At 39.5% G+C, this 26,383-nt stretch overlaps 1 protein-coding gene across 3 annotated transcripts in view; it reads left to right on the top strand.

Annotated features, from left to right (window-relative positions):
- The window catches only part of ACAT1 (acetyl-CoA acetyltransferase 1), a 61,159-nt gene that overhangs the window by 4,432 nt on the left and 30,344 nt on the right, over positions 1-26,383 (top strand). For all 3 annotated transcript variants that reach the window (XR_014000054.1, XM_081154755.1, XM_081154756.1), the window contains exons 2-10: positions 4,296-4,343; positions 5,399-5,516; positions 5,799-5,894; positions 6,130-6,230; positions 19,517-19,660; positions 20,023-20,173; positions 21,033-21,128; positions 22,093-22,206; positions 23,081-23,145. Coding sequence is in view for 2 of the 3 variants with exons in the window: in XM_081154755.1 (XP_081010881.1) it covers positions 4,296-4,343; positions 5,399-5,516; positions 5,799-5,894; positions 6,130-6,230; positions 19,517-19,660; positions 20,023-20,173; positions 21,033-21,128; positions 22,093-22,206; positions 23,081-23,145 (933 nt within the window). In the remaining variant the exon portion in view is untranslated. The remainder of the gene's footprint in view (positions 1-4,295; positions 4,344-5,398; positions 5,517-5,798; positions 5,895-6,129; positions 6,231-19,516; positions 19,661-20,022; positions 20,174-21,032; positions 21,129-22,092; positions 22,207-23,080; positions 23,146-26,383) is intronic.

The following is a 26,383-nucleotide window of genomic DNA, read 5'->3' as shown; positions in this document are numbered from 1 at the left end:
AGGCTGATCCCAGCTCTGGTTGCATTCCTGAGTGTGTGGGTCCTGCCGCACGACTCTGCTGTCCACTGAACATGTGCCAGGCTTGCTCTTCACCCGAGGCCTTTGCCCTAGTTCTTGCCTGTGCCGCCAATGCTCTCTCCCTAGATCTTCCCAAGGCTGACTCTTTAATAGTCATTTCTCGGCTCTAGTGACATCTCCAGAGAGCCCTTTTTCACCCTCCCATGTAAAATAGGCCCTCATGCTAGCCCATCACCCCATTCTGTGGCTTCCTAATGTATTTACCCTGCCTGAAATGATTTTGACTTGCTAGTGAGCATCAGATCAGACATCGTTCAAATATTTGTATAGCATCTCCTGCCATCACTAGGATAGGAAATAAAATCAACCTCTTCTTGGAACTCATAGTCTTGTGGGGGCAACTGAGGGTTACAAAATGATGTATTCTGGGAAAAATTAGAGTGCACACAGGGTGCTGTGGCAGCTGGGATGGGAGTCCTTACCTCTGCCTTGCATGGTGAGCTGAGACCTCCACAGTGGACGGTACAGCTGCGTTGTTCTTGAAAGATGATTGTGCTATAATTTTGTCACTCATTCCTTAGGTATTCAGTGGGTATGAGCCACAGTGCCCAGTGACAGCGCGGTATCCATGGATGAGGGACAGCCCTGCTCTCCGGAAGCTCGCACTAGGTTGAGAGAGAAAAGGAGTAAAGATGAGAGCCCCGTATTTACACAGCGTGAGAGGTACTTTGAGGAAAGTAAACATGTTGAAATAGGGAGGCCAACTCTGAGTAGCTAGGGAACCACTCTGGGGGTGGATGTGTCTTTTGGGCTGAAAGTGAACCAGCCTGGAAGAACTGGGGAAAGACTTACTGGTAGAGGCACGCTGCCAAGATCTGGAGGTGGGAACCGGTTCAGAGCAATGAGGACGCTGCTGTGGCTGGCACATGGCCAGAGGGACATGAGTTTCGAAAGAAAATCAGGAGCCTGATCATGCAAATCCTGGTAGGATAAAGGGAAGAGTTTGGGTATTATTTCAAGGGCCATGGAAAGCCATCAAAGGATTTTAATCAAGGGAGTAATGTGATCCAATTTACATTTTAAAAACTGGATGAACTGGAAGGGAAGTTGGGAAGCAGGAAATTAGGTAGAAGGCCATTAGGGTAGCAGGAGGAGGGGTCAGGAACTAGACAGCAGTAGTGGAATGAAGCAAAGTGGAAAATTTAGGTGTATTTTGGACACAGTATTGATAGTACCTGTGATAGAGTACCTGGGTTTTAAGGAGGTGAAGGGTGAGTCCTAAGATTTTGGCTTGAGCACCGGGGTAAATTGTGATGCAATGTCCTGAGTGGGGAAATACTGGGAAGAGACTAGTGTCTGAGCCCAGGGGTGGAAATTGAGAGCCATGATTTGGTCATTAAATTGGAGTGATTAGGTTGGCACTTGGATATATGAATCTGGAGGTCCATTGAGAGGTCGAGGCTGGAGACAGGAATTTGGAAATAATGACGACGTAAATGCTGTTAAAGCCATGGGACTAGATATGATTAAGGAGACAGTGAAGTTGGAAGTTAAAAGGGACCTAGAACAAAGCCCTGGGACATTCTAGCACTTAGAGGTTGGGAGGGGGAGGACGAGACAGCAAAGGAGACAGAAAAATAACTAGGGAAGTATGGGGGGAGCCTCGGGATTTGTGAAGCTAGAAGCGGAGGAAAGGGAGGGTTTGCATAATGGTTACACTTGGCACCTCAGTTCACTCTCACAGCAACCCCTGAAGGGTATTTGAAAAACCAAGGTAAGCCCCGGAAGAAAAGCGAGTCCAGTGTTGCCAAGGGGTGATTACAGAGTTTATTGGATTGTGCTGTACCTCGCTCAGAGCCAACAATAGTATAGATAAAAGCCAGATTGGAGTCAGCTGAGCAGTGAACAGGAGGCAAGGTCAGGGAAACAGAAATTGTAGGTAACTTGTTGAACTTATATTGTACAAGGGAGCTAAGAAATGAGGGGACAGCTCAGTGGGAATGTGGCTTCAGGGAAATCTGTTTTTCAGGTGGGAGGAACCAGAGCCTGTTGTAAGCTTATGGAATGACCCAGGACTAAAGGGGGTGAGTGATGTAGGGGAGAGGGGAGGGATACTGAAGATGCGGCATCTGTGAAAAAGCAACTGGAGATGGGATCCAGGGCACAGTGGAGAGACCAGGAAACTTCTAATTAAACGGCACCAGAACCTTTAAAGAAGAGTCGAAGTGGCTTAAAAGGCTCTTTGATTGCAAGGAACAACATCCTCTTCCAAAAGGGGCACTTTTGAAGATATACAACAGGCAAGCTCTGGACATCCAAGGATAGGAAGTCAAGTGCAGCTGGCCTTGCTGAAAACCTAACTAGAAGATCACTAAGCAGAGAATCTTCCTTTGTCTCTTGTCCTGAGCCATGGCCATTTTCCTCCTTTTCTCTGAGTAGGCGTGTTCCCCTTTCTTTGCTTCTCTGCTTATCATGACTTTTCTCTTTGCTGTAACCTCTGCTTTTACATGGCATTTGCTTGCCATGGTGCTGTCTAGCTCCAGCCCCTTGTGACCTTCCATTTCAAGTCCCCATCATCATGTAGTTGACCCAGTCTCTCAGGGTGCCAGCATGGGTCAAAGTCCTGTCCATTCTTGGTCCTGTCTGCTCCGGCCAGTGGGAGGAGGATGGGAGTTATAGCGTACATGCCTGGGGCTGTCCCTTACAGTCCCTTTGAGTTAGAGAGCAATGACTGGCATGTTTACTACAAGTAGGAACTTTTAATTCAAAATTGGATCCAGATAATATGTTAGAATCCTTCATGATAAGTAGGTTGTATGAGCCCCAGCCCAAATTATATGACATGTTAAGGGTGCGCTTGTTTTTGCACATCTGATACTGAGTAGTACATCCATTAAGCAGATGCACTTGGGCCTTGCCTACTGAATACAGACGTGTACTGGCCTGGGCCAGTTATGTACAAGATCACTTGGGTGGACTTGTGAAGCTCAGGAGAGTGAAAACACAAACCTTGCTATTCTAATGACATGGCTTTCAGTTTTACAAATATAACCTGATAGGTTTTCCTTTGTAGGTCACTTCCTTTTTTTCCCTGGCTGCCTTTGAGAATTTTTTCTTTGTCATTAATTTTTGACAGTTTTATACTATGTGCCTTGGAGAGGGCCTCTTTGGAGTAAGGTAACTAGGTGTTCTCTTTGCTTCTTGGATTCGAGGGTCTGGTTCTTTCCATAGGTTTGGGAAGTTCTCATCTACTATTTGTTTGACTAGGCATTCCTTCCCTTCTTCCTCTATTCTTCTTTTGGTGTGCCTATTCTTATATTGCTTTTTCTGATGGAGTCAGATAGCTCTTTCATTTAAAAAAAAATTTTTTTTTATTTTTTATGCTCAGGTCTGTCTCCTTCCTCTGCATCATTTCTAGATTCCTATCTTTGATATCACTAATTTTTTCCTCCATTTGGTTGGCTCTGTTTCCTGTGCTCAGTAGTTCACTCCTAATCTCCTTAATTGAATGCTTCATTTCCAGGATTTCTCTTTGGTTCTCTTTTCAAAATTTCAATCTCTTTGATACTGGTTTTGTTCATTAATTTGTTTTCTGAGTGTATTAAATTGCCTGACAGTATTTTCTTGCATCTCAGTGAGTATTTTGAGAACTGCTGTCTTGAGTTCTCTGTCTTTTATATCACATATTTTCATGTGTTCCAGCTTGCTTTCTGGAGATTTTTCATTTTCTTTCTGAGCTGCCTCACTACTGTGGTTATTCATGGTATTTGCTGGTCTTCTCTGTCTAGGCATCTATGTACTACTGGCCCTTCTCCAGCAGCTTTCTATGAAGACGTCTTTACTGTTTTCCAGTAGATGTCACAGAATCACAAGATTTTTTTAGCTCTGTGAAATCCCACAACTGACCTCCATGACTGTCATCATTCAGTACAGCTGCACTGCTTGGGGGTGGGGGGGTTTGTTTTGCTCTCTGGGTAATGGTGATCCTAGGATATTTTCTTTTAGTACTTTAGAATTACTTAATTTAGAACTTAAAGATTTAACTTAAAACTATATTAGCAATTTTAAGATAAATATATAGTTCCAATGAACAGTTAATCAGAAGAGTATATTACAAAGTAGTAATTTTTTCTCAATGTAACACTGATATATGCTAACTAGAAAATTTGGAAATAAAAGTATAAAGAAGTAGAGAAATCACCATAACCTCATCAAGAAGTATAAAATGACGTATTAGTATTTTTCACATCATAACATTGTAAATATTTATATTATAGGAAATGAGATATGTGGAGCGAAGTTATGCATCAAAACCCACTTTGAATGTAAGTGTAAATTTAAATTATGCTTTAAAATGAAAGAATTTAAAAGAAATGTAGTTAATAACAATGTATATTTTTATGATTTGTGTATATGGGGAGTTAGCTTGGGATGATGCAATGGTTAGAAATAGCTAATTGTTGAAATACTAACTCCCAACTTACCATAAAAAATTTGTAATCTAGTGCCCTGCATAATTTCTACTGCTTCCTCTTCACCTACTCTAAAACCACCATCCTTCTCTTGAAAACTGGGCAGTATTCTTCCCTTACTCTCAGGAACCCTCCTTATATTGTATGTGACACATAGCAGAGGCCACTTGAAAGATACTAGAAGAAAGGGACTGAACCAGACTGGGTCTTAGACAGGAAGGACCATCACCTGATGGGTCCCTAAAATGACTTAGTAATAGCCTTCTACCAAAATCTGGGGAATAGTTCTCTTATTTATTTATGAATTTCAAATGGGAATGTGGAAGGCAAGTGTAAGAAGAGAATTGTTACAATAGTGTTTTATAATTATTTAAGAGTTTTTGTCTACTTTTTCTTAAATTTCATATTATCTTATTAATCATTTAAGAAATTATGCTCTGGCTTTGTCCCAGTTGTGGCGTGGCCCTATCTAGCCTAGCATACAGGCATTGATTTCTAGCTCAGAGTTCTCTTCAGTAAAGAAGCCCTTTGGTGAAGGTTGTTTATTGTGTGTGCAGTTAACAAGGATAAAGTTATCATTTCTTAAATTCTGACTGAGGAGTAGAATTGAAATTCAAGCTTCTGGTTTCAAACCTCCTATGGAGAACTGAAAAGGATCAATGTCTGTTTTAGAGTAGGTTTGTCTTAGATTTTCTATTAGGTCTAAAATCATTAAGTAACAGCATTAAACGGATTAGTTTTACTTCTGTTCAAATATTGAGATTATTTCAGTCTTTGATGAGTCATTAGTCACTCATAAGAAGTCTGTTTCTTAGATAATAGAATCTATGAATTATGCGTATTTAATAAAAGATCACTTGGGTAAAATATTTAAATATAATAATAATTATCATCTTCTGTCTTACCAGGAAGTGGTTATAGCAAGTGCTACAAGAACACCCATTGGATCCTTTCTAGGCAGCCTTTCCTCTCTGCCAGCCCCTAAGCTGGGTTCCATTGCAATTCAGGGAGCCATTGAAAAGGCCGGTCAGTAGTTGCTTTGCTTTTTGTGTTAAAGGGGCAGTGATTCAATGGAACAAATATTTATTTTGCACATACTGTATATGTAACACTTAGAAAGGACTTAATGCCTGTATTTCTGATTTTCCTTGTAGAGAAGTCTTTGTACTGTAGAGTTAGGAATGAAACTCAAAAACTGACAAGAAAGAGAAACCATTCCTGCTATGTAATGTCATGTACCTTACTAGGTAATCACTAATTATTAAAGTGAATAAAATATGGAAATGCCTTTTTGATTTTTTAAAAAAGGGATACCAAAAGAAGAAGTGAAAGAAGCGTACATGGGTAATGTTCTCCAAGGAGGTGAAGGACAAGCCCCTACGCGGCAAGCAGTGCTGGGTGCAGGTACTAGGAATACATTTTTGCTTTCACACTTAAAATGTTTGACATGGCAAATTGGAGGTCATTTCAGCTTAAATAAAATGTTAAATGTATAATATAACATTTCTAGACTTGTATTGGCAGAAGTAATGTTGCAGATTATAGTTTAATATATTTTATTTTATTAATTTTAGCTCTACAGTTGTGTTTGAAGAGTAGCCTTGTTTTTCAAAATATGACTTGTCTTTATTGGTTTTAGGCTTACCTATTTCTACTCCATGCACTACTATAAACAAAGTTTGTGCCTCAGGAATGAAAGCCATCATGATGGCCTCTCAGAATCTTATGTGTGGACATCAGGTAAGAAGCACCTTCTTTTATATTTTATAATTAGAATAATATGCAGTGCTAAAAGACACAAAAAATCTAAGCGCATTCATGCTTTAGGCTCCTAAGTACAATGCTTTGTTGTTTGAGACACTCATGAACGTCTGATGTGCTAATTCCCTTTGAAATAGAGGTCAAAATGATAGCTAAGTGTCTTGTGTTAAAAAGCAGTTTTCAGCCAAGATATTTTAGTCTTTGAATGAACCTTAGAGTCTCTGAGATACTTGGTAATTTCAAACATCATAGAATTTGTATTTACCAGAGTAAGGGTTTTCATCATACATGAGAATAAGGCGCTGACCCTGGGAATCCAGTAGTTGACTGAGTCCAGAACTGATGACTGATTTGCAGTTCCCGTGTGCCCAGGTTCAGTTGTTAAATTGTGCAGGCTTTCAGTTGGCCTTGCTGATTTAGATCTTGTCTTTACCTGAGATCAAGCAGGCGGAAGCAGTATATGCTGTGGTGTTAGGAGACTAGACCTAGACCCATAGAAGTAAGACTTCATTAGATCTAAGCCCTTCATTTTCCAGTTGAGGAAAGTGAGATGACCAAAGACACAAAGTTAGAGGTTGGAATTAGAAAAAGGATGTCTCTGTCCCTCTCTAGTGCATCCCAGCCCATCGGGGCATAACACGCCAGGGTAAAAGTCAGTTGAGCTGTTTGCAAATTCTTTTTTACACATACCAGAACCACGATCATGTGTACCCTTGATGACACTCTTCCTCTTCTTTGTTCCCAATTGTAAGGCAAGCCAAAGAGAAAAAAAAGAGTGATATCTGAGCTAATGTATCACAGACTTTGCAAGTTATATGTGCACATGCTAAAAACTGATGGTAGAGAAAAGTATATAATGAAAAATAAGTCTTCTTTCTTCTCACCCCTCTCTGAGTCTCTGACTTATTTACCACTTGTGTATTCTGACATTTAAGAGCAGAAAACTTTGGGCAAGTTGCTTAAACTCTGTGCCCCACTTAATGTCTTGGAGAGCTTTCTGTATCAGCACGTAAGATAGTATTCTATTGAACTGAACAACTATAATGTATTTTACGGGTCATTATTGAATGAACATCTGGCCTGTCTCCAGGTCTTCACTATTTTATTTAATTTATTTATTTTAATATGTTTTTATTGATTTTAGAGAGAGAGGAAGGGAGAGGGAGAGAGAAACATCAGTATGACAGAAATATCGATCCGTGGCCTCCTGTACGCGCCCTGACGAGGTATCAAGCCGGCAGACTGGGTATGCACCCTGACTAGGAATTGTATCCACAGCCTTTTGGCGCACAGGACAGTGAGCCACAGCAGCCAAGGTAGCTCTTCACTATTTTAAATAAAGCTGCAGTGAGTATCCCTGTACATATATCTTTGTGTACTAATAAGTACTCGAATCACCTCCACTGAGGCTGTTCAGTGTAATGGTTAAGAACACAAAGTCTAGCCCTAGCTGGTTTGGCTCAGCGGTTAGAGCATCGGTCCGCGGACTAAAGGGTCCCAGGTTCGATTGTGGCCAAGGGCACGTACCTCGGTTGCAGGCTTGAAACCCCTGCCAGGGTTTGGGTGTGTGCAGGAGGCAGCCAATTGATGCATCTCTCTCACATCAATATTTCTCTCTCCCTTTCACTCCCTCTGAAAAAAACAATGGAAAAAATATCCTTGGGTAAGGATTTAAAAAAAAGAACTCAAAGTCTAGAGCCTGATTAATTTTTATTTTTTTATTTTCTTAAAATTTTCTTAATTTTATTTTTGTTTAAAATATTACAGATATCCCTTTTTCTCCCCAATGACCCGTTCCACCCTGTCCCTTCCCCCTCCCCAGTCCCTCTCCCCACCATTGTCCATGTCCTTGGGTTGTGCATATATGCATATAAATTCTTCGGTTACTCTCTCCCCCTCCACCCACCCGCCCTCCTCCATTCCTCTGACATTCATCAGTCTCATCTATGCTTCCATGTCATTGAATCTATTCTGTTCATCAGTTTATTAAGTTCTTTAGATTCCACATATAAGCGAGATCATGTGATGTTTGTCTTTCTCTGCCTGGCTTATTTCACTTAGCATAATACTCTCCAGGTCCATCCATACTGTCCTAAAGGGTATGAGATTCTTCTTCTTTATAGCTGTGTCGTATTCCATGGTGTAAATGTCCCACAGCTTTCTTATCCACTCATCTACTGATGGGCACTTGGGCTGTTTCCAGATCTTAGCTATTGTACATTGTGCTGCTATGAACATAGGGGTGCATATATTCTTTCTGATTAGTGTTTCAGGATTCTTAGGTTACATTCCTAGGAGTGGGATCACTGGGTCAAAAGGCAGCTCCATTTTTAATCTTTTGAGGAACCTCCATACTGTTTTCCACAGTGGCTGCACCAGTCTGCATTCCCACCAGCAGTGCACTAGGGTTCCCCTTTCTCCACACCCTCGCCAGCACAAGTTGTTGATTTGTTGATGATGGACATTCCTACAGGTGTGAGGTGATACCTCATTGTGGTTTTAATTTGCATCTCTCTGATGATTAGCGATGTTGAGCATTTTCTCATGTGTCTCTTGGCCATCCGTATGTCTTCTTTGGAGAAATGTCTATTCAGGTCCTTTGCCCATTTCTTAATTGGGTGGTTTATCTTCCTCTTGCTGAGTAGTATGAGTTCTTTGTACACTTTGGAGATTAGCCCCTTATCAGATACACCCTTGGCAAATATGTTTTCCCAGACTGTGGGGTTCCTTTGTATTTTGAGGCTGTTTTCTTTTGCTGTGCAAAAGCTTTTTAGTTTGATGTAGTCCCATATGTTTATTTTTTCTTTTTTCTCTCTTGCCCTAGGAGATGTATCAGTGAAAATTCCACTATGTGGGATGTCTGTGACTTTACTGCCTATGTTTTTTTCCAGGATTTTTATGGTTTCATGACTTACATTTAAGTCTTTTATCCATTTTGAATTTATTCTTGTGTATGGAGTAAGTTGGTGGTGTAGTTTCATTTTTTTGCATGTATCTGTCCAACTTTCTCAGCACCACTTATTGAAGAGACTGTCTTTACTCCATTGGATGCTCTTGCCTCCTTTGTCCAATATTAACTGACCATAATGGCGTGGGGTCTATTTCTGGGGTCTCTGTTCTGTTCCATTGATCTACATGGAGCCTGATTAAGTCTTAATTCTACTTTTGTTTCACATTAGCTGAGCACTTACTATGTGACATTCACTGGAGATGGGTCAATAAAACACTGAAAAATCTTGTCATATGCAAGTTTTTTGGAAAGATTCCTAAGAGGGAAATTTTTGAATCAGAAGATTTTAAAATTTTGATATTTTCAAATGTTTTCCATAAAAGTTGAACCAGTTACTTTCCAAAGGATGTGAAAGTTTGTTTGCCTACGTATAAGATAACACCAACATTGAGTATTACCAAACCCTTGTGAAACCAGTGGGTGAAAAATGGTCATGAGATTGTTTAGATGTTACAAAACTTAAAATGACAGAGTTTTGTCTCAGTTGTTGTGGTTCTCTACCAAATGCTATTGCACTACATTAAAATGCTTTCAGTTATGATTATTTAATTCATTTGTGCATGTATATAATTATCTGACTTATAGGAATACTAGGAATTGCCTTATTTTGAATAATTATGAGCAATTTTATTTTATTTTGAATTACAGTTGACATTCAGTATTATTTTATATTCATTTCAGGTGTACAGCCGAATGGTTAGACATTTATGTAGTTTGCAAAGTGATCCCCCCTTTGATAAGTCTAGTACCCACTTGGCACCACACATAGTTATTACAGTATTATCGACTATATTCCCTATGCTGTACCTGATATCCCCGTGACTATTCTGTAACTACCAGTTGGTACTTCTTAATCCCGTCACCTTTTTCTCCCAGCCCCCCAAACCTCTTCCCATCTGGCAATCATCAGTTTGTTCTCTGCATCTGAGTCTGTTTTGTTTGTTCATTTACTTTGTTCTTTAGATTCCACGTATAAAAGAAATCATATGGTATTCTTCTTTGACTTATTTCACTTAGCATAGTACCCTCTAGGTTCATCTGTGTTGTCACAAACGGTAAGATTTCTTTCTTCTGGCCGAGCAATATTCCATTGTATATATGTACTACATCTTTATGATCAATTTTATTTCATGTTGAAGAATGACTGATACTTTATTTTGTCACTTACTGCTATCATTCCCAGAAAATATTCACCATTTCTGCACAACTCAATAAAATATACATGAGAACTACTGAAAAATCTCCATATTTCAAAATAGGTAGAGTATTTGTTTTTTTGGTCTAGAACTTGTTTCTCCTCATTCCTGATTAAAGGCTGTGAGAAAATAATGTTCGCTTTAATTAGCCCTTTAATGTAAATGAATTTCTTTTGTTGATTTGTAATAATATGTTAATTAATGTTTATAAAACTTCTATTATATATGCCAGGCCCCCAAAACATGAAAATAGATATGACAGGGTTTCTAGATCAGGAGTTTAGTGAGAAGATTCGCCATATAGCTATAGCCGCAGTACAGTATAATAGTGCTAATAAAAGCATTACACGGTAGATGGAAAACACAAAAGGAAGGGGAACTGTGCTAAGAAGGGATAGAAATACATGATCAAGCAAAGCATGATGGGGCTATTTTGATTAGTTTTAAAGGAAAATAGGTGTTTTTACATGTTTGTGGATGGGTCAGAAGTGCAGAGGTGTTTGGAATGAGTGTGGCGCCTGTGATCTGAGGGGAGGGTCCGGGCATGAGATTGGAGAGGGAGAGAAGTCAGGTCATCCAGGGCCGTGGCAGTATGCCTTGCTGGAGTCCCTCTCAGGAGCGGATCAGACATCCATTCTAGCCAACACACTCAGGTGAGTGCGGAGGACACCTGGGTGGGAGGAGGGGCTGCATGTTATTATCGAGCAGATCATCTGTCTGTTGATGAGCATCTCGATTGAAGAAATTGTAGGATTATTTCTTGAAACTGGGATTATTTCTAATCTTTTAGAAGACATTACATTTTTTAGCAGTGTAAAATGAAGGGTTGGAAAATAGGAATTTCAGAAGATGATCTTATATGAACAATTCCTGGTATTCTTAGTAATGTCTGGCTCTTTTTTTTTAAAATCCTCACCCAAGGGTACCTCTTCCACTGCTTTTCAGAGAGAGTGGAAGGGGGCGAGACAGACAGAGAGAGACATTGACTTGAGAGAGACATTGATTGGTTGCCTGCTGCACTCATTGGGGCCAGGGATGGGGCCTGCAACTGAGGTATGTGCCCTTGGCCAAAATCGAACCTGGGACCCTTCAATCCGCAGGCTGACGCTCCAACCACAGAGTCAGACAGGCTAGGGCTCTTTTACTTTTTTTTCAATTACAGTTTACATTCAGTATCATTTTTTGTTAGTTTTAGGTGTACAGCATAGTGGTTAAGATAATCATATACTTTACAAAGTGTTCCCTCAATATTTCTAGTACTCACCTGGCACCATACATACTTATCACAGTATTATGCTACACTTTACATCCCCGTAACTTTTGTAACTACCAATCTGTACTTCTCAATCACTTTACTGTTTTTACCCAGTCCCCCAAGTCCCCTCCCCTCTGGCAACCATCATTCTGTTTTCTGTATCTGTGAGTCCGGTTTTGTTTTGTTTATATTGTTGTTTAGATTCCACATATAAGTGAAATCATATGGCATTTGTCTTTGACTGACTTCTTTCACTTAGCATAACACTCTGTAGGTCCATCCATGCTGTCACAAATGGTAAGATTTCTTTCTTTTTTATGGCTGAGTAATATTCCATTGTATATATGTAACACAGCTTTTTTATCCACTCGTCTATTGATGGGCACTTGGGCTGCTTCCATATCTTGGCTATTATAAATAGCACTGCACAATGAACATGGGGCTGCATGTATTCTTTTAAAGTCAGGTTTTGGGTTTCTTCAGATATATTCCTACAAGTGGAATCACTGGGTCATAAGGCAGTTCCATTTTTAATTTTTTTGAGGATCCTCTATATTCCCAGCAACAGTGAACAAGGGTTCGACAGCACTTGTCGTTGTGGATTTATTGATAGCCAATCTGACTGTCATCAGAATTACTGTGTTTGAGGTGGTATCTCATAGTGGTTTTAATTTGCATTTCTCTGATGATTAGTGACATTGAGCATCTTTTCATAAGTCTGTTGACCATCTGTATGTCCTCTTTGAGGAAGTGTCTTTTCAGGTCCTTTGGCCATTTTTTAATTGGATTTTTTTGTATGTGTGTTGAGTTGTATTAGTTCTTTATAAACTTTGGATATTATCAGATGTATCATTGGCTAATATCTTCTTCCATTCAGTGGGTTGTCTTTTAATTTTGTCAGTGGTTTCTTTTGCTGTGCAAAAACTTTTTAGTCTGAGGTAGTTGCATTTGTTTATCTTTTCTTTTGTTTTCCTTGTCTGAGGAGATATATCAGAAAAAAATATTGCCATGAGAAATGTCTTAAATTTTACTGCCTATGTTTTTGTCTAGGAGTTTTATTTATGGTTTCAAGTGTTATAATTAAGTCTTTTTCATTTTGAGTTTATTCTTGTGTATGGTATAAGGTGGTCTAGTTTCATTTTTTTACATATACCTGTCCAGTTTTCCCAATACTGTTTATTGAACAGACCATCTTTACTCCACTGCATGCTGTTGCCTCTTTTGTCAAATATTAAATGACCATAAAGGCATGAGTTTAGCCCAGCCAGTATGGCTCAGCAGTTGAGCATTGACCTATGATCCAGGAGGTCAAGGTTTGATTCCTGGTCAGAGCACATGCCTGGGTTGCGGGTTCGATCCCTGATGGGTTGTGTGGGAGGAAGCCGATCGATGACTCTCATCATTGATGTTCCTATCTCTCTCCCTCTCCTTTCCTCTCTCTGAAATCAATAAAGATTAAAAAAAAATAAAATAAAGGCATGTGTTCCATTCAGTTTTGGTCTGTTTTTATACGATGCTGTTTTGATTGTTAGTCTTGTAGTATAGTTTATCAGGTTGCTTGATATCTCCTACTTTGTTCTTTCTCAAATTGCTGTGGCACCTGGCTGGGCGTAGATCAGCGGTTGAGCCTAGGATCCAAAAGATCATGGTTCGATTCCTGGTCAGGGCACATGCCCGGGTTGTGGGCTCGATCCCCAGTCGAGGGTGTGGAGGAGGCAGCCAGTCAATGACTCTCATTAGTGATGGTTCTATCTCTCCCTCTCCCTTCCTCTCTCTGAAATCAATAAAGATATATTAAAAAAAAAAAAAAAATTGCTGTGGCTGTTTGGGTCTTTTATGGTTCAGTATAAATTTTTGGATTAATTATTTCCAGTTGTGTCAAATATGCCATTGGTATTTTGATAGGAATTGCATTTATAGATTGTTTTGGGTATTATGGAAATATTTTTGTTTCGCTATTATCCAGAATGTATTCATTGGGATGGTTCCTCACTCATCTTGATTTGAGGGCTTTAGGTGCTCCTTCTGAAGGAGCATACTTCTGTAAGCTTGCTTTTCCTCCTGGAGGCTGACAGAAGATCGTTTGTGTATGGCTAAACATGGTGGTGATTTTATAGCATCCTGGGCATTTCACATCCATGAAGTAGGAATTGGGGCTCTCCAACATGCATGTCTTCTTGTGTTTCTTCTTTTCTGGAGAGGAATGAAGGAGATCCTTAATGAGAGGCATGTTGTTGTTGGGAAGTCTCTACCACTGGAAAGTAGTATGGACATTTTAATGATGTTAATTTTTCCTATCCATAAACATGGTATATGCTTCCATTTACTCGTATCTTCTTCAGTTCCTTTAAGTGTTTTATAACTTTCTGAGTTCAGGAGTTTTACCTTGAATAACTTTATTCCTAGGTATTTTATTTAAAACTTTTTTTTTTATTCCTTTGTTTTTATTATTTTTTATGCAATTATAAATGACATTGTTTTCTGAGTTTCCCTTTCTGATAGTTCATTATTATTGTATAAAAATGCATCTGATTTCTGGATATTTTGATTCCTGCTACTTTACTGAATTCATTTATCAGTTCTTGTAGTTTTTAGGTGGAATCTTTAGGGTTCTGTATACACAGTGTCATCTGGAAATAATGACAGCTTTACTTCTTCCTTTCCAATTTGGATGCTTTATATTTCTTCTTCTTGTCTGATTGCTGTGACTAGGACTTCCAGTACTATGTTGAATAAGAGTGGTGAAAGTGGACACCCCTGTCTTGTTCCTGATCTTAAGGTAAAAGCTTTTAGTTTTTGCCCATTGAGTATGAGGTTGGCAGTGGGTTTGTCATATATGGCCTTAATTAATTCGTTAAGATATGCTCCCTCTATTCCCACTTTGCTGAGAGTTTTTATCATAGATGGGTACTGGATTGTATTAAATGTTTTTTCTGCATCTAGTGAAATGATCATATGATTTTTATTCTTCATTTTGTTTTTGTGGTTTATCCCGTTAATTGCTTTGTGGGTATTGTACCAACCTGCATCCCAGGAATAAATCCCACTTGGTCATGGTGTATGACCAAGTGGGATTCGGTTTGCTAATATTTTGTTGAGGATTTTTGCATTTGTGTTTATCAGGGATATTGGCCTATAATTTTCTTTGTAGCATCTTTATCTGGTTTTGGAATTAGGATAATGCTGGCCTCATTAAATGAGCTTGGGAGTCTTTCCTCCTCTTGAAATTTTTGGAATAGTTTCAGAAGAATAGGTGTTAGTTCTTTGAATGTTTGGTAAAATTCACCAGTGAAGGTATCTGATCCAGGACTTTTGTTTGTTGAGAGATTTTTTTTATTACAGCTTTTATTTAATGAGTTGTAATCAGTCTGTTTAAATTTTCTTTTTCTTTTTCTTCAGTCAGTTTTGGAAGATTGTATGTTTGTTTCTAGGAATTTATTTCTTCTAGATTACCCAAGTCATTGACATATAGTTGTTTGCAATATTTTCTTTCTTTTTAAAAAAGATTTTTAATGGACTTTAATTTTTATTTTTAAAATGTTTTTATTAATTTCAGAGAGAGGAAGGGAGAGGGAGAGAGATAGAAACAATAATGATGAGAGCGAGTCATTGATTACCTGCCCCGTATACGACCCCCACTGGGGATTGAGCCTGCAACCTGGGCATGTGCCCTGACGGAATCAAACCATGATCACCTGGTTCATAGGTTGATGCTCAACCACTGAGCCATGCTGGCTGGGCTTTAATTGATTTTTAGAGCCGAAGGGAGAGGGAGAGAGAAACATCAATGTGAGAGTGAAATATTGATCAGCTGCCTCCTGCATGCCCCCTACCGGGGATTGAGTCTGCCACCCAGGCATGTGCACTGAATGGAAATCGAACTGGCAGCCTTTTATTTCATGGGATGATGTCCAACCAAAAGAACTGCATTGGCCAGGGCTTTAATATTTTCCTATAATCCTTTGTATTTCAGTGATGTCAGTTATTTCTCCTTTTTCATTTCTGATTTTTATTGGGTGCTGTCTGCTTTTTTTTTATGAGTCTTATATAAGATTTATCAGTGTTGTCTATCTTTTCACAGAACCTGCTCTTGGTTTCACTGATCTTTTGTATTTTTTTTTTTTAGACTATTTCATTTTACACTCTGGTCTTTATTATTTCCTTTCTTGTACTCACTTTGGGCTTTGTTGTTCTTTTCCTCATTCCTTTAGGTATAAGGTTAGATAGATTGAGGTTTTTCTTGAGTTAGGCCTGTAATGCCGCGAATTTCACTCTTAGGACTGCTTTCATTGTGTTTTGGGTTGTTGTGTTCCCTATTTCATGTCTCAAGGTATCTTTTGATTTCTTCCTTGATCTCATTGTTACCCATTCATTATTTAGTAACCTTTATTTAGCCTCCATGTATTTGTGTGTTTTTAGTTTTTTTACTTTAATTGATTTCTGCTTTTATACTGTTACGGTCAGAGAAAATGATTGATATGATTTCAATAATCTTAAATTTATTGAGACTTGTTTTATGTCCTAACCTGTGGTCTCTCCTAGAAAATGTTCCATGTGCACTTAAAAGAATCTGTATTCTGCTGCTCTGGGGTAAAACGCTCTGAAAATATTATTAAATCCATCTGGTCTAGTGTGTCACTTAAGGCTGCTGTTTTCTTGTGATTTTGTTTTGAAGATCAATTCATTTGGGTCTCTTGTAGACGGCATATATATGGGTCTTATTTTCTTAGCCATCCATCTACCCTGTGTCTTTTGATTGGAGCATTTAAACCATTTATGTTTAAAGTTATTATTTTGAGGTATGTATATTGCCATTTTATTCTTTTTAACTATTTTCCTTTTTTTTTCTTTCTTTCCTTTCTCCTTAAACAAGTCCCTTTAACATTTCTCTCAATCCTGGTTGGTGGTAATGAACTCCTTTAGCTTTTTCTTGTCTTGGAAGCTATTTATTTCTCTTTCAATTTTAAATGGTAACTTTGCCGGGCAGAGTTGTCTTGGTTGTAGTTCCTTGATTTTCATTGCTTTGAATATTTTGTGCCAATCCCTCTGGCCTGAAACTTTTCTGTTGAGAAATCAGCTGACAATTTTATGCAAATTCCTTGTAGGTAACCAACCATTTCTCCCTTGTTACTTTTAAGATTCTCTCTGTCCTTAATCTTTTGCATTTTAATTATGATGTGTCTTGGTATGGGCCTCTCTGAGTTTATCTTGTTTGGGACTGTTCTTACTGGGTTTATCTTCTTCCTTTGCCAGGTTAAGAAAGTTTTCAGTCATTAGTTCTTTAAATAGGTTCTCAATACCATGCTCTTTTCTCCGTCTGGTACTCCTGTGATGTGGATGTTGTAACACTTCATGTTGTCCCAAATGTCCATTAAACTATCCTCATTCTTAAAAAATTCTTTTTGCTGCTCTGATTGGTATTTTCTGCTTCCTTGTCTTCCAAATCACTGACTCGATCCTCTGCTTTATTTAACCTAATGTTGATTATCTCTATAGTATTCTTCATTTCAGATATTGTAGTCTTCATTTCTGACAAGTTTGTATGGTTTCTATGTCCTGTTTTATGCTGTTGAAGTTCTAAGTTCCCTTGGCATCCTTGTAACCACTTTTTTGAACTCTGTATCTGGTAGAAGGCTTACCTCCATTTCATTTACTTTTTTTGAGATATCTGTTCTTTTATTTGGGGCATTTTTTGTTCCCTTTTTGGCTGTGTCTCTGTTTCTGTGTATCAGGTAGATCTACTGCCTCCCAGTCTTGGTAAGGTGGCCTCATGTAGTAGGTGTTGTGGGACCCAGTGGCACTGTCTCCCTGGTCAGTGAGCTGGAGGCTCCAGGAATGTCCCTTGTGTGGGTCATGTGAGACTTTCTGTGGTATTATTTTGTTTTCTTTTTGTTTTTTTGGACTTAAAAAAACAAACATTTATTTCTCACAGTTCGAGAGAGAGAAAAATACAAGATCAAGGTGCTGGTAAATTCACTTCTGGTGAGGGTGTGTCTTGGTTTATAGATGGCTGTCTTCTTGCTGTATTCTCACATGGTAGTGTCTGTAGTTTAATTTTGATTGCTATTGGCCTGTCCGTGTGGGGTCAATCCTGAGGCTGGCTGTCAACCCCCAGCAGTGTATGAGCTGCTATGTGGGTACAGACCACATGAAGTGGAATTCACCTCAGCAGGCTCTGGTGCATGCCAAGATTTCCCTTTGGAGGTGCTGCTTGTGGAGCTAATTGCATCCTACTCTAATGTTGTCTTAAGCCCTCCACTGGGTGTGTTGGTTTTGGGGCCTCTTGGGAGGGACTCTGGTATAGGTCAGTGTGTCTGCCTGTAACTGGCCTTGGGCAATGTTTGGAGCTACAAAGTGAATCAGTTTGTAGCTTCCTCTGCCAGGCTTGTGTGTGCGTCGGAAGGGTCAAGCTGTGCACCAAGGCTACTTCCACCAGCACTGAGCCAGGGGGCAGGTCAGCAAAAGGCCCAAGGCACTCCAAGATCTGCTTCTGCCTACGTTGTCTGCTAGGCTGTCACTGAAAGAGCCTCTGGCTGTATGTAAGTTACCTGATGTAGGTTCTCAGTGAGTCACCAGATAGATGTGAGTGGTGTTTAACTGACTGATACAGATTCAAACTTGGGTGCTCATCTTAGGTCTGAGGCCACACAGTAAAAACTTCAAGGTACACCAAGGCTGGCTGCCACCTGCTGGGTGCCCACAGACCTTTGTGGTGCAGAGGGGTCTCAGGGAGTTTTCAGGGTGAGGCCAGCAGAGTTTATTAGACCCAAACAGACCTATATTTGGCCACGTGAAGAGAGGGCTCTATACAAGTCAGGCATGTGAGGGCAAACTGGCCCCTGCCCTAGTCTCATACAACTCAGTCTCTGACATCCAGTCTTCCTGGACCTCTACAATACGTTCCTGGGCAGCTGACTTTGCCGCAGAGTGTGAGCTCAGCAGGGCAGGACCTCTGAAGTTTGGAGGGTGGGGGTATTGCATTCATACTGTGTGGAGGGCAGTGCTTTACCCAAGCAAGATGGTACCTGTGGGTGAGGGACTCTGTATAGGGACCCTGGTGATTCTCTTCAGCTGTATCCTTGGAGTTATGCTACTCATTCTCTCCAAACATAAGTCTAGTCTACTTGTGAGCTGCCCTCCCTCCACTGGAGCCCAGGGTGAGTGGCTATGAAAGAGATTTTGTGCCCTGGCCCTTTGAGAGAGCACCTGGGTTTCTAGAAAGCTCCCGACTCTCTGGCAGACAGAGTCCCTGCTGACTTCACAGCCATGTTTTGTGGGCTTCTCTTTTTGACTCTAGTACTCTGGGCTGGGGAATCTGGCATGGGCTTAAGACTCCATGTTCCTCAGGGGGGACCTTTGCAGCTGAGATATCCTTAAAAATTCTCACATGGGAATGGGGTCAGCCATTTTCCTGTATCTGCCCTTTCTGCCAGTCTTGATGTGGTTCTATAAATCCCTGGTTATAAGACTTGTTCAGCAAATCTTCAGTTGGTTATTCAGGATGATTGTTCTGTATTTTAGTTGTAACTGCAGTTTGGTCTTGGAAGGAGATGAGTGTAACTTCCACCTACTCTGCTGCCATCTTGCATCCCCTCCGGCTGACTCAGGCCTTAATTATCATTACACATTGTAGACATTTACTTTCATCAGGGTTGAGAGGGTACTTTCTGTATTCACTGCATAACAAATGTTTAATAAAGCCAGTCTACACTACTTGTTTGTTGTAGTTGTGTAAAGTGTATAGAGTTTGCATCTTTTCTCTAAATTGCCATTTGTGGTATTTTTGTGTGTGTGTGCTGATCAGGATGTGATGGTGGCAGGCGGAATGGAGAGCATGTCCAATGTTCCCTACGTCATGAGCAGAGGAGCAACACCGTACGGTGGGGTAAAGCTTGAAGATTTGATTGTAAAAGATGGGCTAACTGATGTCTACAATAAAATTCATATGGTAATTATTGCTTTTTAAATAGCGAAATGCCATGTAGTATTAAAAGTACTGCTTATTTAAAAAAATGATATGTAATTTAGAAATGGAACTGAATGATGGGCTCTATAAAATGTTGATTTTAGCCACTCATTTGATGAAAATATTTTACTATGCTTATTGCATCTGCTTGGCTCAACTGTTGAATATAGGGCATTTTTTTGACTTCTAATGATGGGTTTTATAACTACTTAATTACTTGCTGTTGAAATAGCAACTTCTGGGCTAATTCAAGTATTTGAATTTAAGACTTGAAACTAAACTTAACTGCTATTTTATGTTATACAAATGTAATTAGTTTTTTTAAAAATTCCAACTTTTATCAGGGTAACTGTGCTGAGAATACTGCAAAAAAGATGAATATTTCACGAGATGAACAGGATACTTATGCTATTAACTCCTACACCAGAAGTAAAGCAGCATGGGAAGCTGGAAAATTTGGAAAAGAAGTTATTCCCGTCACAATTTCAGTAAAAGGTAGAATGATAATATTCCAAAATATATTTTAATTTTTAGTAGACTTTACATGTTGCTAAATTTTTTAAGTTTTAAATTAGTACATTTTAATCTTTTTCATTTCAACTGAGGACACTGACCCTTCTGCTTAATTAAAGGAAATGTTGCCAGTTCAGAGATAATATAGTTTAATCCAATTTAAGATTTCATTAAGTTCCACTAAGCATATTATTTTGAGAAATGTATTTATTAGAACCCTTTCTAATGTAAGTGACAGAGAACACATTAGCGTAAGCTACAAAGAGGACTTAATAGAAGACTTCTGGGTTACCTCCTAGAATTGAAGGATATGAGGCAGGCAGCCAGTCAGCTCAGGGGATTTTAGGGACTGACCTGGGAATTCAGTGTTAGGACATGCTCTCTTGGCTACTCAGTGCTACGTGCTTTGTGCTTAATTTGTTCAGGCTTCCTAAGTTTCTGCCTTTATCTTTAGTCACATTTCTAAGGCTCAAAGAGAGCTCCTGACCAACTCCAGCAGACTAAATCAACAGTAAAGGCTCATTTACCTGGTTTAGGTTATGTCTCTGTTCTAGGAATAATGACTGTCCCAAGAATGATGGAATAGTAGAGCTTATCCAGTCTAGGTCAGGCATCTACCCCTAGGGTCAGGAGAATGGAATGGGGCTGAATAGATTTAAATTGTGTTAAGCTACTTAATAAGCTGTGAGACACAGATTTATAGATGACAGATTGCACAGCAGTACTCCGGACAGTTTAAGGTATGCAGGCATACAAGGGACGCACAGACTACCAGGCACCTTGTGCGAGTTTCTTACTGAATGACTGGTGATTACTTAACTTAAAAAGGTTTTTGTTTTAGGTAAACCAGATGTAGTGGTGAAAGAAGATGAAGAATATAAACGTGTTGATTTTAGCAAAGTTCCAAAGCTGAAGACAGTTTTCCAAAAAGAAAATGGTTAGTATTAAGAAATGAAACAGAAGGAAAAATGGAATATTAATCTAGTTTTGGAATTGCGTAAGGATTTAAAAAAATAATTCTAGAAAACATCACTTAACAGTTAAGACCTTTAATATGTAAATCCTAGGAAAGAGATTACAGAATGACTTTAGGATTGTTTTTCACATGCAGTTCATCCTGAAAGTTGATGGTGATATGAAAGTCAAGTTTACTTATTATGTTAAATACCTGTTAGTTTCTTGAGGACTAAGATGATAACTGTGTAGTTCACGGTTCTATCTCCAGTGCTTAGCATGTAGTAGTAGGCCCTCAATAAATAGTTGTTGGATGTTAGTATAAATGAGAGTTCAGTGTTCTTAAGGGTTTTGAAATCCTTTCCTGATTGAATTTCTTAAAACCAACTGTAGGAATGGATTGTTTGTTTTTTTTAAAAATAAGCATCATATAATATTAAAAAAAATTAGCAGTCTGTTACAGGGTCTTCATTGGTATTTTTATGAAACAGCTTGACATAATTTACACACCAGAAAATTGTTTCAAATTATAGTTCAGTGATTTTTTAGTATTCATTGACATTTAACTTAAATGACTGTAGAGAAGAAATATGATTTTGACACTCAAAAAATATAGTGTCTACTCTATGATGGATAAGCAAAGAGAAGGGGGAGAAAAAAAAATGAACTGGTTTTTACCTTCAAAGAATTGTAAACCAGCATTTGCCCAGTGCGATCATTGCATGTGTTTCTGAGCTAGCTCTGAGCAAACTGTTATAAAATATTAACAGAAAACAGAGCTTTCTTACATTGTTATAGTTAGCTATGTGTGTTCCCCGAGGGCAGGAGTTACCTCCGTCTGTAATTTTCCATGCCTCTAGCAACATAGGCAGTACTCGGTGTGAATTTAATTGGACCAAATTAACTCAGTGTGAAGGAATGTTTTGACTTCATGTTGATGCCTTCAGGCACAGTCACAGCTGCCAATGCCAGCACACTGAATGATGGAGCAGCCGCTGTGGTTCTGATGACTGCAGATGCAGCCAAGAGACTCAATGTGAAACCGCTGGCAAGAATAGCAGGTAGAGAATGTTCTGAACTTGTTTATTCCTAACCCTTTGTAAGCCATTCCTAACACTGAGTTTCTTCGTCGCTAATACCATAATACTGAAGCTATTTGTAGCTATATAGGTTGTGCTTTGTGACAGGATATAACTAGTATATATTTTAACTTGAGATAGGAGCTCCTTTAATATTTTTGTTATAATTTGCTTTATAGAATAGTAAGCTTTAAAAGTATTTTCCTGGCCTAGAAAATGAGTGGGAGAATACCGGGTACATGTTTTACCCTGGCAATGTGGGGAAAGGTAGCCAGATTAAATCCCATATGTATGAAAAATACGGGATGAGGAATCTAGAAATATGAATTCTAGGTGTTCTGGCATTCATTATTAACTCTGGCCTTGGCACACCCTCAGTCTCCTTAAGCCTATTTTTAGCTGTAAAATATGCCTGGCATTCTTCATAAAGAGTAAAACAGAAATTTTGTTACTTTATAAAAACCTCTAACTTCATTTTATTCTTAGTTTAGATCATGGTTTCTTAACCTTAGCATTGATATTTTACAACAAATAATTCTTTGTTTTGGGGTTTGTTCTGTGCATTGTGTAGAATGTTTAGCAGATCCTTGGCCTCTACCACAGTAACTGGCGTTGTACCTGTTACTACAACCAAAAATATCTCGAAATAACGCCAATGTCCCTGGAGGCAAATCCTCCCTAACCCCCTACTCATGAAAATCAACAGCTTGTAAATCTATTCCTTTTCTAAGATTCTATAATTTACATTTATTACAGGGGTTAGGAAACTTGCCTTTTTGTATATTATATGTAACAGTTGTTAAAGCTTTAGGTGCTTATAAAAAAGATTTTAAAAACTTTTTATTTCTTTATGAAGCATTTGCCGATGCTGCTGTAGAACCTATTGATTTTCCAATTGCACCTGCATTTGCTGTACCTAAGGTGAGAACATACTCCATTCTGCCAGGTTCTGACTTGTGTATACCAAGGTTGCAGGTTTCAGATTTTAAATGTTATTCATCTCCCAAAGCATAGATAGCTTGAATTAATTGTAAGTCACACACCAGGGTGGTATACAACAAAAAGGGAATGTTGAGGGTCTTGGTTCTAGAGTTCAAAGCAAATACTCATTACTAGAAGGAGAGGTCTCCATTCAGAAAGGGAATTGTTGGGAGCAGGTGTTAGAGTAAAACTACAAATAGAGAACCTACCTACTCCAAATTGTCAGTCTCTGTGCAAAGTTGCTAACGGGTCACAAGACACAAGAAAAGAGAACCCCAAGGAGGTACGGAGGGATCTCAGGAGACTTGAACAAGTATTCCCTTTCAGGAGAGGGAGGGCCTCATCCAAGACAGTGAACTTAGAGAGCGGCACTGAGATTAAAAAAAGAAAAGAAAAAGGCAGAAACCATGGAGATTAAGGATAGAGAAGGATCAGAAACAGTGGGGAGTGATGATCTGTCCAGAGGTGGCAGATCCCAGAAAGTGACAAAATTACACAACTGTAAGAGAACGTTTCACATTGAAAAGCAAGGGTGATAAACCGTTCTGGATTCTGTAGGGAGACTCCTGACCCAGGCTAGATTCTGAGAGCTAGATAAGTGGTTCAACTTGGGTGCCATGTCTTGCTGCTGGAACAGAGGAGGCTGTTTGAACTCTACAGCTTAGAAAGTTACCTGAGCCCAATGGGGGAAGAGAGAGGAATAGTTTCATGTTAACTTTATTGTTGCTTGCAACATAAAAACTTTTAAAGAAAAAGGGCACTACCAATATTTTATAAAGATAATCACTACCATAGCAACACCTTCCTGCCTATGAGGAACTACCAAAACAAGATATTCGAAAAGAATTTAAGTAAATAATTTACAGTAAAGTTACAATAGCTCTGAATATCTGTGCCCCAAATAACTCCACAGCAACTTTCATAAAGCAGAAACTATAAGGGATGCAATAAAAAACATTAACATACTAACAGTAGAGATTAATATACCTCTTTCATTTGACAGACCAAGTTTCTCTCTCCCCAAAATAGAAGTTAAGATAGTGCAAATAAAATCCTTTGATTACAATGCAGTAAGTTGAGAAATTAAAATCGAAAATAAAAGAACCATTCTTTCTGAAAACTAACAAATTACATATTTAAATCTTTCATCAAAGGGAAATACAAACTGAATTTCTGGTCAAGATGGCAGAGTAAGTAAATACTGTGCTCACCTCCTCCCATGACCACATGAAAATTACAACTAAGTTACAGAATCGTCACTGAGAACCACCTAAGGCTAGGTGACCAGAACTCCTATAACTACAGATATACAGAAAAAGCCACGTCAAGACTGTTGGAGTGGAGACACGGAACGGGCAGGTCCTATACCAATTAAGAATTGTGAGGGCTATCAGCTGCAGAGGTCCCCTCTGAAAAGTGAGGGGTCCCAGCCCAGGGCTCCAGTGCCAGGAAGAGGAGGTCCTCATAACATCTAGCTGTGAAAATCAGTGGGCTTGCAGCTAAGTGGGAAGGTGTTCCTCTTCCAGGGCCCAGGCATGGACTTGCTTCTTCACATACACTCCTTGGGTTCCAGCACAGGGATAGAGAGGAACTAAATTGACCAGCTCCAGGGTAAGGGCTGCAGGGGCGGGGCTGTGCATGAAACTACTGGGAGGTGCCATTGTTCCTTTGAGCCCTCCCTCCACCCGGCTGGTAGGCAGATGCAAAACTGAGCTCTCCATTAACCTGGCTAACACCAGTTGCCCTGCCCTGCCGATTCCCTGAGACCCCTGCCTCCCACCCAACTCATGCAGCTGGTCTGAATCTCTTCCAGCTGCTTTTTTACACAAGTACCTTACCTTACCTTGGCTTGTGCTGTGGACTTTTTTTTTTTTTAATCACAAAGGTCCAAAAAAGCGTCATCTGGCTTCAGTGTGCCCTGTACCTCTTGCTAAATAGCCCCAAGCCTGGTATAAGCAGTGATTGGTCTCACCTAGACATTGTAACATCCATTGGATGGCCACAAATCTGACATAAACAGTGGCTGGTCTTGGCTTAGAATATAGTTTCAACTAAGCAGCCATAAGCACAATATAAATGTCAGCTGACCTCAGCTCACTGTTGTACCCACCAAAAGTTCTATGCCCAGGACTAGTGGCATCCAGCCTTAGTTTGCAGGATAGTCTCTCCCAAGTGCCTTTAAGCCCAACAGAAGTGCCAACCAACCTCAGGTTACTTTTTGTAGCTCCTATCAGCAGCACCAAGCCAGGAACAAAGGACCTCTAAACATCACCAAAGCCCCTCCTAAGGTCCTCCAGAACCAACATACCTGGTGGCCAGCTTCAGACTATGCCAGACCACCACCCAACCAGCTCCACAAATGACACAGAAAAGGGCGGACTAGGCTGGCATTAGAGCCCTCCTGCGCCTCCTAATGTGCTTCCTGCTCTGTGGGGTCAGCCCCTGCAAAAGAGTTTGTTTGCTGTTGTCATGGCCAGCCCCCATGAGGGTCAGCTCCACCTATTGACATGCCAACAGCAAATAAGGCTCAACTACAACAGGAGGGCACACAAGGGAGATGGCCCCAGAGGACATCTTCCACATACAGCTAGTCCAGGAGACATATGAGATCTACCTAATACATAGAAAGAAACACAGAGAGGCAACCAAAATGAGGATTAAGAAGAAACACGCCCCAAGTGAAAGAACAGTTCAACCCTCCAGAAAAAGAACGAAACCAAATGGTGACAAGCAATGTACCAGATAAAGAATTCAAAACAATGGTTATAAGGACGCTCAAATAATGGGAAAATTAGATGAAGTCAGTGAGAACTTCCAACAAAGATATAGAAACCATAATAAAGAACTGTCAGAAATGAAGAAAACAACTGGAATAAAGACTAGGTTAGAATCAACAGTAGATAAGATGAAGCAGAAGATTGAATCAGCAATTTGGAAGACAAGACTGGAAGTAAAGGGATGGAAAAGGCATTTCATGTAAATGGCAAAAAAATAACCTGGGGTAGCAATACTTAAAAACCAGACAAAATAGAGTTTAATACCAGACAAAATAAACTTCAAAACACGTGCTGTAACAAGAGACAGAAGGGCATTTTATAATGATAAAGGGGTCACTCCAACATGAGGACATAACTCTTGTAAACATTTATGAATCCAATGTAGGTGCTGCACCTAAATA

The sequence above is a fragment of the Miniopterus schreibersii genome, assembly GCF_964146895.1.
Source record: "Miniopterus schreibersii genome assembly, chromosome: 12".
Lineage (NCBI taxonomy): Eukaryota > Metazoa > Chordata > Mammalia > Chiroptera > Miniopteridae > Miniopterus > Miniopterus schreibersii.
The sequence above is the reverse complement of the archived record's forward strand: the minus strand, read 5'-3'. Positions and strand labels throughout refer to the sequence as shown.